The following is a 16,854-nucleotide window of genomic DNA, read 5'->3' on the forward strand; positions in this document are numbered from 1 at the left end:
CTCGCTTTTTCTGCTAGTGTTTCATTTTCATTAATATTAAATTCCTCTTGGAATTTAAGACTCAGTGAAGCCCTTTTTATGGGGTGTTGCTAAATTTATTGATTACTTGGTTCTTTTGGTATAGATTAACTTGGAAGGTTGGATGAAGTCTTGAAAAAGATCATATAATATAATTTGGCTCAGTAGAGAGATCACTTCATGGCATTTCTTTATTGTTTGGTTTTGATGAGAAGCATGCTTACTATCTTGCTAAAAAGGGTTCCTGTCATGTAGCTTCCTTGTTTTGAGAGCTTCATAGCTGGTCCTCCTGATTAATTTAGACACAGGTTAAGTGGGCCAGCCTTGGTATTTGGAGTTAGAATGAGAACAGCCTAAAAAATAAAAGAAGCTGTAATTTATTCCCAGGAAAAAAGTTGAGGTATAATTTAACTTTTAGTGGAAAAGAGACCTGTTGACAATGTGCCCCAGTGGTTTTTTATTATTATTATTACTGTTATCACTTTTCTGAGCTTTCGGATACAGAGTAGCATGAAGGAGCAGTGTCACTGGTCACAACACAATTTTTCTACTTGGTGTCACCGTAAATTTCTAAAGCATTGGAGAGAAGACCTAAAGCAGCCCCAAACCTAGTGAATCACTTCTGTATCTTAAACTTTGTATGGAACTTGCAAATTTCTTGCTGTTTACCTTTCCCTCATGAACTACAAGTCTGAAAATTAGGGTAAATACTCGTTGTACATGATGTTTGAGGAGGGGCCTTAGGACAGAAACCTAGATCTTGTAGTTATCACAAATCACATTTATCTGTTGCCAGTACTTTCATCCCATTCTTGTCTTCCATGTGTGATATTTACAGTACTCCTTATCTTTGTTTTGGGATTTTTAGATGAGAAAAAGAAGGAAAGGAAGAGAGCTAGAGGTATCTCTCCAATTGTTTTTGATAGAAGTGGAAGTTCTGCATCAGAATCATATGCAGGTATTTTTTCTTTTTACTGCCTGTCATGCTGACTTATATCAAATCTTGAAATGTGAACGCTGTAGAAATTTGTGGGGTATGCAGCTTAATTTTTAATTGTTAATTTTGTATTGACTTTTGGCATGTTCTGTGTGGATAATTTTGGGGAAGTAGGCTTTCTTGTTACTTTAATGCTATTCTGTTGCTTAAGTGGAATTTTCACTTTTTTAAAAAACTTGGAAGATGATGATTCAGTGACTAGTTTTCTGAGTAGGAAACTGTTCAAACAAAAAACAACAACCAAAACAACCCAAAAAACTAAAACAAAACACTCGTGCACATTGAGCAGTATTTTTGTGTGTGTGGGTGCGCGCCAGGAAGAATAATTTGTCATGAATGAAAATTGTATGTGACAAGGCTGTAGAAATTGTATCTTATCTCTATCAAGGCTCAATCTGAACAAATGTACTTTGGCTAAACACAGGTTCAGAAAAGAAGCATGAGAAATTATCATCTTCCGTTCGTGCTGTCCAAAAAGGTATCATTTAAATTTGAATTTTTAATGCATGCCCCATCACGAGCCATTGTCTCTGTCCATTCATTATGTTATGTCGAAGTGGTAATGTTCCGATATAACAATCTGAATACTTGATTTGTGAGTGTAAACAGTGATGCATCTCCATCCTGATTTATTTTTGCATGTCATCAGAGGTGCAAAAAAGTGTCAATTATTTGCTTCTTGCAGGAGCAGCAAAGTAGCAATGAGATGCTTTTACTTGAAAAGGAGAATGTATTTAACAATACTCTATTCAACAGTGCCTGACATAAATGGTTCACATCACCTATTCTGGCGCTGTAAGCTGGGATACAAGTATATCGGAACATCACTAGGCTTTGTTTGATTTTTATCTGAAGTTACTTTGTTTTAATTTTTATTTTATTTTATTTGTTTTAAATAAAAGCTTGGCATTGCGTGCTCTTTGGCATAGTCTTCGAGGTTGAAGCTGGGGGTGGAAGGTTTTAACTCTTGATTTAGGTAGGGGTTGGGAGGGCTAAAAATAAACACCCGCTACCTTGTGGAAATAATTTTTAAAAGTTTAAACTTGAGCTTATTTAAAATTTTGTTTTTCAGACCAAACCAGTAAACTTAAATATATTCTCCAAGATGCAAGATTTTTTCTCATCAAGAGTAACAACCATGAAAATGTTTCACTTGCCAAAGCTAAGGTACGTCAAACTTTTCTTGAAACTGATTTTTTTATCACGAAACTTTGTACAGAAAGGGACTGACACTCAAGCCCATGTTATCTCCTGTGCCAAAATTGCAAACCCATTTTTAGCTTCCTAATTCTCAAATTGTAGTTGCTCTGGCTCCAGCACAACTTAGAGCAGCTCCTTGACTGCTCTTAACTTATGCCGGCTGGCTGTAATTACTAAGGACTGTATACCAGATGAGAATTGGAGTGGTAGTTTTTTATCCACCACTGAGACGCCTCCGATATTGAGAGCGCAGTTGGTGATGGATGACATGGCAGCAGGCTCAGCCAACTTTATGCCACCTGAGTTATTCTCTTCCCTTGCCAGGGGCATCTCCGATTCTGGCCCCTAAATGTACCTCTTTCAGTACATGGTGAGAGTTTGATCTGTGTGTAATTCCAAGTAAAACAAATGAAAAACTGCCTGAATTGATGTCTGTTATTTCTGGGTCAAGATTCTCTTAATATTAAATTTTGGCAAAAGAAAAATTTAGGCTGTTGTATTAAAGAATCAGTGTATTCAGATGTCTAGATAATACTTAGTCCTGTCTTGAGTGCAGGATACTGGACTAGATCACCTGTTGACGTCCCTTCCGGTCCTATAATTCTGTGTTTTGGAGTATGGTCATGTAGGAAGTCAGTCAGGAAAAGTTCTTTTTCAAATGATGGTCCCTATCTGTATTGCACTAAGGGTTATATGCATTCACCAAGTGCTCTGAGCTGGAGCTTTTGAAAGTAGTAGTGTCTGCTGGTCCATGTGCACCCTTGCCTCCGCCTCATGGTTTCAACCAAGGTGATAAAAGGGCGGGGCATACCAGTTGCACCCTCAGTTCCTTCTCACCGCCGCATTGTCTGAGTTGGAGCCTTTTCTGTCCTCTCATCTCTTGTGATGCATTTTCCTAAATACAGAAAAAAGACTGTTTTATTCTTGTCTATAGTTAGTATTTTGTTACTGTTGTAGCAGTTTTAGTGTTAGAAGTAGTTTTTAGGATTTTAAGGACTTTGGGATGCTGTTTTACCAGCTACCCACCTTTCCTCTCCTCTTCCCTCCCCATGCCTGGGTATTGCATTACACCAAAGATCTGCACGTCGCATTGAGGTGCAGTATCTGCCTCTGCTTCCAGCCCATACCTGGGAAGGCCAGATTCTCCACCTCAAGAAGCACCTCATGGAGGTAGCCATGAGGCCGCACTCAGATCCAGGCTGGGGAACACAGCACCACCACCCCGGTACATCAGCCTGAGCGGTTGAGGAGCATGTCTCCTAAAGTGGAGCTCCAGTCCAGTTCTGCTGGTACTAGCATTACAGATCCCGTTCAGGGGACCTAGCCGTGAGGCAAGGAAGCGTGTGCATAAGCATGGCAGTAATTCTTCCTCAAAGCCCAAGAATATCGTTGCATTCTCCATGAGTTCCAGGCATGGAGAAGTGGCACATTCCAAGGCTCACAAGCACAACAAGAAGTTGCATAGAACACAGGATCCACCAATCCCGGTTACAGAGCCACGTATCTTTTCTGGATCGGTACTGCCAAAGTCACAGGAATCGTTGGTTCCAAGGCAGTCCTCCATTCCATCCCCAGTTCCATCTGTGGAATGCATGCCACTGACACTGAGGAGGCTCAAGTCAGCTCCTGGATCTCATGAACTGTTGGTCCTGCATGAGGTGACGTCGCCATGTCTCCCGGTTCATTTGCCTCATAAGAGACCCAGTTCTTCTGCATTGCACTTGCTGCCTTAGGGATGTGCTCAGGAACATGACCCAGTGACTCACTTGGATCCGCTCGTTCTGACGGCACCACCATTCGAACAAGGATCTGACTTCTCAGTGTCTGAGGACTCGGATGGAGCACATGATCTGCTTCTCCCATTCTGTCGGCATGAGTGCCCAAAAGCTCCATGAGCTAGGTGGCAATATCCTCCCTTTCCTCAGCACAGGAGCTACTGGTACCCCACTCCGTGGGGACTCCTGCAGCAACCACAAGATCCTCCTGGTTGCCCATACTGGGGGTCTTGACCCAAATATCTACCTGTTGAATCTTTCTGATCTGCCCAAGAGGAGTCCCTCATCTCTCAACTCTGTCCTTCATCAAGTAGATGTTTGGACCTGGGGTTGGAAGATGCACTGGTTAGCCCGACTCCGCTGGATCCAGAGTAGTTTCCCTCATCTCCAGATGTGGCAGTGTTGTGGACTATTTCCTCCGCCTCCGAACGACTAGCACCAATTCCAGGAACTGTTACATAGGGTGACTGCTGCCCTCCACATTCCACTGGAGGAGCTGCAGGACAGCCAACATCAGTTACTTGATGTTCTGCATGTATTGGTACCATCCAGAGTGGCATTCCTGATCAACTAGGCCATTTGAGCACCTACCCCAAAAGAGAGACAAAAAACATACTATGTACCAACGAAGGGTCTGAGTTTCTGCTTTCTCACCCCTCCTGCATCCCCCTTTCATCCAATTCCCTGGTTATTCAGGCTGCTACTAAACGGGCCAGGCAGCAACACCCACTTTCCGCTCCGACAAGGAGGGTAAGAAAGAGATTGGACCTCCTAGCTCATCTTTTCTTCAGCCAGCCTTCAGTTTCGCATCTCTAATTGCTTGGCATTACTGACAAAATATGACTTTTTGAATTATGACCAATTTTGGACTTTGCAGTCAAGCTTCCCCAGCAGGATCATGCCCACTTCCAGGGTATTTTAAAAGAAGGCAAACTGGTCACCCAGACAACGCTTCAGGCCATGGTGGATTCGGTGGACCCATCTTCACACACTATGGTCACAGGGATCGTCTTGGGGAGGGAATCCTGGCTGCATTCATGTGGTTTCCCAAGGGAGGTGCAGAACACAATTGAGGATCTCCCTTTTGATGAATATCACCTCTTCAGCTAGAAGATTGATGATTCCCTGTACTCCCTCAAAGACTGTAGAGTCACCCTGTGATCACTGGGTATTTATACGCCCCTGTGCAAATTCTGTCATCCAACTCCTGCACAATGGCATAGAGCTCCTCAATTCTTCCATCAGCAACCCTGTGAGCCTCCCCATAAGTGTCAAAAGACCCAACGGCCCTGTCTGCGTGGTCCGTCAGCACAGTCTTTGACATCACACACTCAAACTTCATGTAAGCAGTAATTCTGAGTGCAGTTAGAGAGTCATGAACCACCTTGCACCCCACAGTTCATACAACCCACTCCTTTCAGGGATGTCTAGCACACTTTCTGCCAGCCTGGAGCGCGATAACAATGGACAAGTGGGTCCTGTATGATGTTCAACATAGCTGTATGATCAAGTTCACAGTGCTACCTCATCCACATCCCCCCGTCCCAGTCCCACTTCTTAGACCACTCTCACAATAGTATCCTCACCTTAGAGGTGGACTGACTCCTGCAGAGAGAGGTGATAGAGCCTGTTTGCATGACCTTTCAGGGCGCAGGGTTCTACCCCACCTATTTCCTGGTACCCAAGAAAAAGCGGGGAACGAGACAAACCCTAAATCTCTGTGGTCTCAACCACTTCAAATGCAAGCCGAAGTTTTATGTGGTCATTCTCACAGCCATCGTATCTTGCTAGAAAGAGGCATGTGGTATACAACAAGATGCTTACTTCAATATAGATATCCACGCAAACCACAGATGGTTCTTGAGCTTTACAATGGGCCCTTGGCACTTACAATACAGAGTTCTACCGTTCAGGCTCACCACTGCTCCTCAGGTCTTCCTGTCATGTTCTCATCATGTCAGACAACATTGCCACTGTTTACTACATAAACAAGCAAGGGGGTACAAGATCACCAGTGCTGTGTGTGGAAGCATCACACAAGGTATCCTGTTTTCAGTGGCTTATCTCCCAGGGACTCAGAACATGATTGGATGCTCTCAGCAGCAATTTCATGGCTGACCACAAATGGGAGCTAAACAATTCCGTGGTCATAGACGTTTTCGGCTGTTTGGTGACTCTGACCAAGGATCTCTTTGCCTCCCATGCCAGCACCAAATGCGGACGGCACTCCTTCCAGGGCAGGCTCGGAGCCTGTTCCAAGAACACCGTCATCTGCTGGTCAGACCAGTTCAATTATGCCTTCCCTCCCCTACCTCTCCTGCCCTCGGTCCTCCCAAAGATTCCACGGGGGGAGAGCGCGACTGTCATCCTGATCGCCCTGTCCTGGCCTCTCTATTTCTGGTTTCCGCTTATTCTCCGCCTGTCAAACCATACTTCATTTCTGATACCAACATTCCCAGAGCTGCTCTTATCACACAACAGCAGGATCAGACATCCTGATCTACAGATGCTTCACTTGAGACCCTGGTTTTTGGATGGGCATCTTGACTCGAACGGGAGTGCTCATCGGTAGTACGAGGCATCCTCACAAGTAGCAGGAAAGAATCCACTTGGCGATCCTACCAAGCCAAGTGGAAACATATTGCCTCCTGGGCCATGCAGAAAGGGCTTGCCCCTGAGGCCATAGGCATTCCTCTTCTCTTGGACTATCGCCTGTCCCTGAAAGTATCTGAACTCACTCTCAGCTCTTATCAAGATACACATAGCAGTCATTAGTGCTTTCCACAGTCCTGTGGAAGGGCACTTGGTTTTCACTCACATATTAACTGCAAGGTTCTGGAAGGGCCTTGTATCCTCCCATTCATTCCACGGAACTAAGGCTGTCAGTGATTTTTAAAAAAATTAATCTTGATTAATCGTGCGATTAAACAATAATAGAATACCATTTATTAAAATATTTGTGGATGTTTTCTACATTTTCAAATATGTTGGTTTCAATTACAACACAATACAAAGTGTCCAGTGCTCACTTTATTTTTTATTACAAGTATTTGCACTGTAAAAATGATGTAAATTGAAAAATATTTCTCTCAAACAAGTACAGTAGTGCAATCTCTTTATCATGAAAGTGCAACTTAAAAATGTAGTTTGTTACAGAACTGCATTCAAAAATAAAACAATGTAAAACTTGAGAGCCTAAAAGTCTGTTCAGTCCTACTTCTTGTTCAGCCAATCGCTAAGAGAAACAAGTTTGTTTGCATTTACGGAAGATAATGCTGCCCACTTCTTAACTACAATGTCACCTGAAAGTGAGAACAGGCATTTGCATGGCCCTGTTGTAGCTGGCGTCGTAAGATATTTACATCCCGGATCGCTAAAGATTCATGTGCCTCTTCGTGATTAGGCCATCGTTCCAGAGGGTATGCTTCCATGGTGGTGATGCTCGTTTAATTTTAAAAAAAAGAGCATTAATTAAATTTGTGACTTAACTCCTTGGGGGAGAATTATGTCTCCTGCTCTGTTTTATTCGCATTCTGCCATATATTTCATGTTATAGCAGTCTCAGATGATGACTCAGCACATGTTGTTCGTTTTAAGAACACTTTCACTACAAATTTGACAAAATACAAAGAAGATACCAATGTGGAATTTCTAAAGATAGCTACAGCACTCAACCCAAGGTTTAAGAATCTGAAGTGCTTTCCAAAATCTGAGAGTGATGAGGTGTGGAGCATGCTCTCAGAAGTCTTTAAAAGTGCAACATTCTGATGCAGAAACTACAGAACCCAAGCCACCAAAAAAGAAAATCAACCTTCTGCTGGCCTACATCTGACTCTGATGATGAAAATGAGCATGAGTCGGTCCACTCTACTTTTGGATTATTATCGAGCAGAACTGGTCATCAGCATAGATGCATGTCCTCTGGAATGGTGGTTGAAGCATCAAGGGACATATGAATGTTTAGCGCATCTGGGATGTAAATATCTTGTGATGCCAGCTACAACAGGGCCATGCAAACGCCTGTTGTCACTTTCAGGTGACATTGTAATTAAGAAGTGGGCAGCATTATCTCCTGTAAATGCAAACAAACTTGTTTCTCTTAGTGATTGGCTGAACAAGAAGTAGGACTGAATAGACTTAGGCTCTCAAGTTTTACATTTTTTTTATTTTTGAATGCAGTTCTGTAACAAACTACATTTTTAAGTTGCGCTTTCATGATAAAGAGATTGCACTACTGTACTTGTTATGAGGTAAATTGAAAAAATTCCTATTTTTACAGTGCAAATATTTATAATCAAAAATAAAGTGAGCACTGGACACTTTGTAGTCTGTGTTGCAATTGAAATCGATATATTTGAAAATGTAGAAAAACATCAAAAATATTTAAATTTCTATTGGTATTCTGTTGTTTAACAGTGAGATTAATTGCGATTAATTTTTTTTAGTTAACTGCGATTAATCGACAGCCCTACCCTGAACCTCAACCTTGTCCTCACAGCACTGATGAACTCACCCTTCGAACCTCTGGCCTCCTGTTTCCTTTTTCTTCTCTCCGTGAAGGTTGTCTTCCTGGCAGCTGTTACCTCTGCAAGAAGGTTAGGCGAACCAGGGGCCATGATGGCCGAACTCCCCGCTCTCTTCACCACGTTCCATAAGGACAAAGTTTCCCGGCGCTTGCATTCCAAGTTTCTGCCTAAAGTGGTTTCCTGCTTTCACCTCAACCAACCCATACATGTATGGCCTTTCTTCCGAAGCCACATGCCTTCACTCCCTTGATGTCTGTAGGGCCCTGGTCTTTTACCTGCAGAGGACTAAGCTGTTCGGGAAGCCCCCTGGGGACTCTTGGACGCTATAGCGGAAAGGATTAAGGGGCAGGCCATCTCCACTCGGAGGATTTCTAATTGGATTTCATGCTCTATCAATTATCGGGGCTGTCTTCACCCGTTGAGGTATGAGTCCACTCTGTGAGAGCACAGGCATCAACAATGGCTGCACTTCACGACATGCCACTCATGGACATACGTAGCGCGGCCACATGGAGTTGAGTGCATACCTTTACCTTTTTTTCCCCATTTTGCCCTGGTGCAAGACTCTGCTGCAGATGCCTCATTTGGTGTGGCTGTTCTCCGTTCCACGGTTCTGTCATCTTCCTTGCACCCTCCTCCTGACTAGGTACTGCTTGTCAGTCACCCTCGGGGAAATACAGTAGGGACTATCATTCAAAGAAGAAGAGGAAGTTACTTACCTGTAACTGGAGGTTCTTCCGAGATGTGTGGTCCCTATCTGTATTCCAGTCCCACCGTTCTTCCCCTCTGCCACAGATCTGTTTGTTTTGCTTTGAAGAAAGAACTGAAGGCACAGTCAGTCTACCCCACCCCTTATTGCCTCAGTTGAAACCATGAGGCGAAGCAAGGGCACATGGGCAGACGCTAGTACTTTCAAAAGCTCCGGGCACGAGGGGGGGGTATGTGTATAACCCCCAGTGGAATACAGATAGGAACCACGCATCTCAAAGAACCTCTAGTTACAGGTAAGTAACTTCATTTTGGAGCAACATTTGACTTGCTACAAGAAATTTATTTCAAATATAACTTTTTTAAAAACATTTCTGAATCTAGGGGGAAAATGGGGTATTTAATATTAATATTATCATTATTATTGTGGCTCCTGGGAGCCCCAGTCATGGATCAGGCATTGTACTAGGTGCTAAATAAACACAGAACGAAGTACTTTCCTGAAAGAGCTTAATCTATCAGAACTTCTTGAAAAATGTGGCACACGGTCTCTCTTCGGTTACTAAATTTATTCAGGGCATAGTTCCTGCATTGCTAGATATGTGTAGTGTATCATGACTTTTGTTTTGGAGGATATTTCATTTTAATGCAGTTAGTTTCAACAGCTGTCAAGGGGTGCTGACTTGTGTATATGTGGACACTTCATCAGTTTAAAAACTTTAGTACCTGAAGTTAAATTAATGCAAGCTGGGGTGCTCGGAATCTGTGAAATCAGACCACATGTTATTTAGGTGCCTAGTTTTAGGCTTCCAAGTTTGATCTTTCCTGTTTGTTTAGTCTGCTTTTCTTGCAGGGCAACTTACCCCTCACTGAGTAAATGGTTAAAATACATCCTGGATTGTAACCTCACTCAATGAGGGTGGAGCGGGGAGCAAGACAGTTCAGAAAGGAAATAAGTTTGGGCCTCCTCACTGCTTCCTGTCAGAGAGAAGTTTGTGTGGAGTTCCATGTGAAGGGTTTTCACCATTTCATTGAGGGGCAGAGTGTGCCCCATTGTAGAATAGGGCACTGGGCTGGATCACTAATTCTTGGTAATAGGGTCTTTTACTGCTATGGCTTCTGAAGCCATCAGCTCCCTTGAGACTTCCACCTCCCTTTTTAAAATGGGAGTTCAACTACACCCATATGATAGGCCGGGGGGGGGCGGGGGGGGCACAGAACTGTAGTCTCTGGCTGTATTATTATGTGTCTACTCTGAGTGATGTCTGGGAAGAGGTGGGTATGGTGCATCTCTCTGGCCACTCTATTGCCTGCCCTCCAGATCACCCTTCTAGGCTGAAGGAGGTGCTGCCACAGGGGCAGCTCAGCTGTCTTTCCACGTACAGAGAGGATGATAGGGCAGTTTGTATTTGCATGTTACACGCTGGCAATAATGTGGAAAGGAAATACAGGGAAAAGTCAGTACAATATGTTACCCAGTTTGGGTGGGGCAGGAGGCCTATCTCTCCCCCCCCCCTTTTTTTTTTTATTAAACTGTGCTAATATTGAAAAAGTAAAACCATCAAATGAAGCTTAAAATTAAATCCTTTGCAGTAGGGTTTTAACTTTGGGCTTGGACTGTGGAAAGTCATAGCTGTGGGTGCTTGGCACCTTTGCTTTTCTGCTGGGAGAATAAAGCCATAATAGCATGTTGACTTCCTGTCTGAGCTGGCAACAGCACATTCACTGCTCAAATTCTTGAGCACTATTACTTTACTTGCAGTCTTTATATGTAAAGTAACTCTTCTTCTGTGCCTTTGGCATGGGCTAGTCTGTAACTCATTCAGTGCCAGTAATTGAAGCATAGAGCCTGAAACACTCTGCAGGCAGAGCTCTCCCCTTGACATTAACTATGGCTTTTCTACAGTATTCTTCAGCTCTGCCATCCCAGTGTTGCCCAATCTTGTGATTTGATTTTTTTTTTAAATTATCATAAGACTCCATGATATTTTGTGTTAAACTTAACCTGACTCCAAGAGGTGGGGCTTTATGTGAGAATCTTCTTTAAAATATAAACTAAGTTTCTCACTGTCATTTTTGCAGAGGAAAAACTTGAAAAGATGACCTGGGTACACCCTAAAAACTCAGAAACCACAAGGCAAATAACCAACACATTGGCTTAAACATGAGCCTTTTTTCTTTTTTAATTATTATTATTAAATCTCATGACTTTTTAACATTGGGGTTGGCAATACCAGTAGGTCTCCAATACAGCTGCCCCGCAGTATTTTCTTCCAGACCATTAGCCGCCTCCCCCCCCCCCATTTAAATCTCTTTTAAAATATTGAGTTAATGAATAGTTTCTTGCAGTGACTGACTTGTGTACATTTCCCTTGGGTTTTTTTGTAGGGTGTTTGGTCAACTCTTCCAGTGAACGAGAAGAAGCTTAATGCTGCATTTAGAGCAGCAAGAAGTGTTATTTTAATATTTTCTGTGAGAGAAAGTGGAAAATTCCAAGGTAAATGAAAGTAACATTTGATATGTGTGGCGTGGTGTTGGTTTTGTTTTTTAAAGAAGCTGTTCTGTTACCCTCTGCTATCTCAACTCCTCTAGGATTTGCAAGGCTCTCGTCTGAATCCCATCATGGAGGATCCCCAATACACTGGGTTCTGCCTGCAGGAATGAATGCTAAAATGTTGGGAGGTGTCTTTAAAATTGACTGGATTTGCAGGTAAATATTTCTGTTCATTTAAATAGTAGCATTTATACATTCTATCTGTTGTTTGGCTGTACCCCTTTTGAAAATTTCCATCTCACTGAAATTCACTTCAGTGGGGGAAAAATCTGCCCCATTATTACTATAGCTGGGTTTGGGACTTCTTCCTATAAGTGAGATTGCTATAGCAATTGCTTTTTGTTTGCATAGTCCTAAACATTTTACACAGGGATTTTGTTTTAACTGAGCGCTTCCTTTTTTTTAGTAGCCTAATAAATTACAAGCATTTGTTTGCAGTTACCTTAAAATCTTCCTTTTATAAAACAGTGTTCCTTTGAAATGTTCTGGACTCGCAGCCCTGGAGAGCAGAATAAAAACTCAGAGGGGAAGTGTTTTGTACCACGGGGTCTGGCTAAGCATGAAAGATGCTACTGCCTCAAAACTTGTTAAAATGAAGGCCAGGTCGGGGGGAATAGATGCTCCTTTTTGGATGGAATAAATTATGCATATCTGATGTAAAACAGTAGGTAAAGTGATGGGACATGCCTACTAAAAGGTCATAAAACAAACATAAGCAAGACAATCAAGTTCTGGGAGCACTTGTAGGAAATTTCCTCCAGTGATTATCCAATAATCTAATGCATCCTCAAAGATGTAATGCTACTTCCACTTGGCTCAGACAAAATCTAGAGAATTGTACCCACCAGAACTCGAACGTTACCAGATTTATATGTGTTAGCATTTTAGGCGGCAGTATGTCAGAGTTGGAACTTCTGTTATTTAGTAGCACACTGAACGATAATAGTCTTATCTATACAAGAGAACCTTGCTAACCAGCATTTATAAATTAGTACATGCTCTTATCACCTCAGAAGTTAAATAGAGTGCTGTAGTGAGAGGTCTCCGTGCTAACATTGTTTGGGTGGTTTTTTTTGTAAAATAGACTAGTATATTCTGAACTCCATAATATTGAAATACAGATATCTAAATGCATGGATTTTTAAGTCAGTAATTCTCAAAGGATCATGTCACAGGGCAAATTAATGAGGTTATACAGTACATAATGTCCTGTTGTATGCATTTTTTAAACTAAATAGACAAAATAACTATAAATGATACCACTTGCATATTTAGGCGTGAATTACCCTTCACTAAATCTGCTCACCTGACCAATCCTTGGAATGAACATAAACCAGTAAAGATTGGACGTGACGGACAGGTTTGTCAATTTTTTTAATCAATGCCTTTAGTAATAAAGTGAAACAAAAGACTTGATTTAGATAAACTTACTCAAGGTGTGATAACTTTTAAACTCTTATAACTATTCAGCTCTTGCAGTACAGCTTTCGTTGACAAGGGCATATGTGGGGCAAGGTTGATTGCTCATAGTACTGGAGAGAGAGCAGAATTGCAAAAGTAAGTTTATCAGTTAGGTTAAGCAAATTATCAGCAATTTTGGTCTGGATATAATGTGATGAGCAGCAGTTGGTGCTAACAAACTTTCAAAGTTGCAGTGTAACAAATTTTATGTTAAGTTTGTGGTGCTATAACTTTCACTTTGTAGTAGAGTATTGTGCTTTTTAGAACAAGTTCTGGTACTTTCAATTCTGTCTTTTGCACTGGGTTTGCCTTATGTATTAAGTTTCTTCTGACACATTCTACCATTGTAATAGGCACACCTTTAAAATGCAAGCTGGTACCTCTTAGTTCTACCAAATATTCGAGAATACACTGAAATGGACACTGTCAACTCCAGTAACTTACGTTTTATTTAAAAACGCTCTTCAAAATCAACATGAATGGTTTTTATTTAAAAAAAAACAATTTTTTTTTTGAGCGGGGGTGTTGCAGGTTAAATATTCCCCTGCAGTGTGGTAGATCCAAATGCGATTCATCTTGTACATTGGAACAAAGTAAAAGTGACTCTAGAGGCAGTAGAACTATCTATCCGATTTTACTGTTCAAAATTAATAATTTACAAAAAGCAAATGGACAGTGCAAATCAGAGTATGCTTTTTAAAATTTTTATTAATATTGTTTAAAGGAATTTTATCTGATTCTTTGACAGTTGCCCTTTAAATGGCTAAACAAATGTTTTAAAACGAAAATACTTTCTGTCCCCCTAACTGTCGGAAGAATTGCAGTCAATCCCTTTTTTAAAATGATTATATGAAATTAATGAACCATTGGAGAGCATATTCAGTATATTCAGGTAACGTATGAATGGTAAAATGTATGTTTTCAGTTAGCTGTAACAAATTGCCTTATATGCTAGAAACATAATATACAGTAATTACACAAATTAAACCTCAGTTTCACAAACTGCTTATGGCTCTTTCACTGAGTTTGGATAACATTTAATTCTTGAAAATAAATCTGCTTCACCATGCTTGTGGGATTATCATCCATATATTCCAGACTACAGTGTAAACTGATTAAGGTACGTGGTGATTATTTTCCTTAATTTTATGTGATTACAAAAAACTCTTTCAATTTTAAACAATAATGAAATGAAGCTGACCTGGATGTCTATTAGGAAGGTATTGTGTCCTCAGCAGAGGGCTATTTTATGATGATGCTAAATATCCCCAAAGCATTGAAGCTAATAAAACTGTACTGTGCTCATTATTTTGTGGGATTGAGGTCTTCTTTTCAAAGTGTTTCTGTACCTGGAGAAAGTAATTAATGAGAGAGGTTCTTTGTTTTCAGCTTGTAAATCACTGTTTAACTTCTAACTAATTCTAGGAAATTGAGCTTGAATGTGGAACCCAGCTTTGTCTCCTATTCCCTCCTGATGAAAGCATTGACTTGTATCAAGTCATTCATAAAATGCGGCACAAGCGACGAATGCATTCACAGCCCCGATCAAGAGGACGTCCATCCCGTCGAGAACCAGTCCGGGATGTGGGAAGGTTAGAAACGTTCTTTGGACTGATAATAGGCACATGTATCAGAATAACGTGATGGAGGAATGTGATTCATCAAAAGCTTTCCCTGCGATAAAGAAGAGAGAAAATCCTCAAATCAAGCTGCATGGACGAGTTTGTGGCTTCATTGAGGATTTCACATTGTCCCCCGATCTGTCATATTTCAAGAGGAAAATGGGGATCTTTGCTTTTGCAGAAAAATAGTTCTTATATAAATAAAGCTGTCTAGTTTAGACTAAATCTTTTATACAGATAACACAACATGTAATGTCAGCCATAGGTAAGCTTGGATTTATTATGAGCAGGCTAGATGGAGGAAGAGGAAGTCTTTATATGCCAAAATATGTTAATATCTTGTAAAAGCCTTTTCTTTCAGGTGTGTCTCTGGATAAGCCTTATCAAATATGGGACTTTTATAAGGATCACTTATAATTTTGCAGAAGATGCCGCCTCATTTTGAGGATAAAATATTTAAATAATTTTGATATTCAAGAGGAGCATTATTGGGACTATTTCAAATTGTATCACCGTGATGTGTTAACCCCATTGCCAAATATTCTCTAACATGTAACCACTGAATTCACACATCTTGCTGAGCTTCTGAAAACAGTAGGTTCTTTCCAAAGGGGATCGAGTGGCCCTTGGAGACCCGGCAACAAACCAAAAAGAATGGCTGTTGCTGTGTCTGTATATACAACCTTTCCAGATGTTGGCAGTACCTGTGGACTTTAAAGTGTTTTTAGAGGATCGACATGGTTATTGATCACTGCTTTATGAACTTAACAGCATTTACCAGGAAAAGGGGGTATAACTTGTTACAGAATTGGAGAAGTCTTTGCAAAGAACTGATATAAGCCCTTCTACCAAACACCTTTTCCCTGTGTGTAGCCACTTTGCTTACAGATAAATCTAAAGTTTTTTTTCCTGCTAAAGACTGTATGGTTTGGGCTGAAACCTTTGGTTAAGTTTCCTCTTTGCGGAAACATCCTGTGGTAGGTACAGATACCCAACAAGAGTCCCCATTTCCTTGAGCTTAAAAAGGACACTGTAACGAGTAGGTAGGAGGAAACCTGGCAGCGCCCCCATATTTTTGGCTTTAAAGGACTGAGCACCAAGATGGCTTTTGAAGTTAAGCTAAGAGGTTTCCAGTGCAATAAAGTATTTACAAGTGAAGGTTTTGCAATGGACTGCAAACTATACATATAACACCACCACACCTTCTCAAGCCTGCCAGGGCCTCCATTTATGTATGTGGCTTACAGCTTAAAGTCAGTAGTTGGACTACTATATGAACTGTTACTATCATGTTTTATACCGGTCGTAAATGCACTCTCAAAACTACAAGAAAGCGGTATGTTCATTCTTTACACCAGCTTTTATTTTTCTTAAACTGATTTTGCTGTAGATGCAACTGCTTTGGTTTTTGGGTTTTTTGCTCAGAGGGTGAAGAATCTGCTTTCATTAAAAAAACAAAAAACTTGATACTGGGTAAAGTGGGCTTTTAAAAACTAGAAAGTGGGAAGGGGGAGGAGAAATGATTGTTATGGAAACAGGTCAATTAGTAGAGCTATTAACAGCTGGTATAGTTTGCAAAATGGTTAACTGATTTGAAGGAACTTTAATTTGAATCCTTTATCAAGGAACTATACCTGTTGCTGGAAAATTCAGAATGTTTTAAACAATCTAATACTAAAAAGTGATTGGCCACTGTAATGCTCTATATTTTCTTGGTGGAGGGGCACTAATGACCAGCATAAGTCTATTGAAGAACTAACTCAAGCCAATAACTGGAATGGAGCTGCTTTTAAAATGGGTTCCCCCAGCATGAGTGAAGTTCTTGCAGATTTTTTAATGCTTCACATCAGCAACAGAACAGTCTTTAGACAAGAGCTCTAATTATTTCAGTTAGGATGCTTGAGTTTTTAGAATTAATCCTTCCTTAGAAGGAACTGAGGTTAAACTAGTAATTTAGTGATTAGTCAGTGACAATCCAAAAAGACTTCTAGTC

The 16,854-nt window shown here is 41.0% G+C and overlaps 1 protein-coding gene across 2 annotated transcripts in view; it reads left to right on the forward strand.

The window, feature by feature from the left end:
• Positions 1–16,854, forward strand: part of YTHDC1 (YTH N6-methyladenosine RNA binding protein C1) — a 33,583-nt gene that overhangs the window by 10,480 nt on the left and 6,249 nt on the right. The window contains exons 5-11 of one of the 2 annotated variants that reach the window (XM_084625735.1): positions 887–976; positions 1,440–1,493; positions 2,088–2,182; positions 11,613–11,721; positions 11,817–11,934; positions 13,054–13,138; positions 14,665–14,831. In XM_084625735.1, the coding sequence (XP_084481861.1) occupies positions 887–976; positions 1,440–1,493; positions 2,088–2,182; positions 11,613–11,721; positions 11,817–11,934; positions 13,054–13,138; positions 14,665–14,831 (718 nt within the window). The remainder of the gene's footprint in view (positions 1–886; positions 977–1,439; positions 1,494–2,087; positions 2,183–11,612; positions 11,722–11,816; positions 11,935–13,053; positions 13,139–14,664; positions 14,832–16,854) is intronic. The other variant, XM_084625736.1, reaches the window with a different exon arrangement.

This window comes from Lepidochelys olivacea (assembly GCF_965140295.1).
Source record: "Lepidochelys olivacea isolate rLepOli2 genome assembly, chromosome: 4".
In the NCBI taxonomy this organism is placed as follows: Eukaryota; Metazoa; Chordata; order Testudines; family Cheloniidae; genus Lepidochelys; species Lepidochelys olivacea.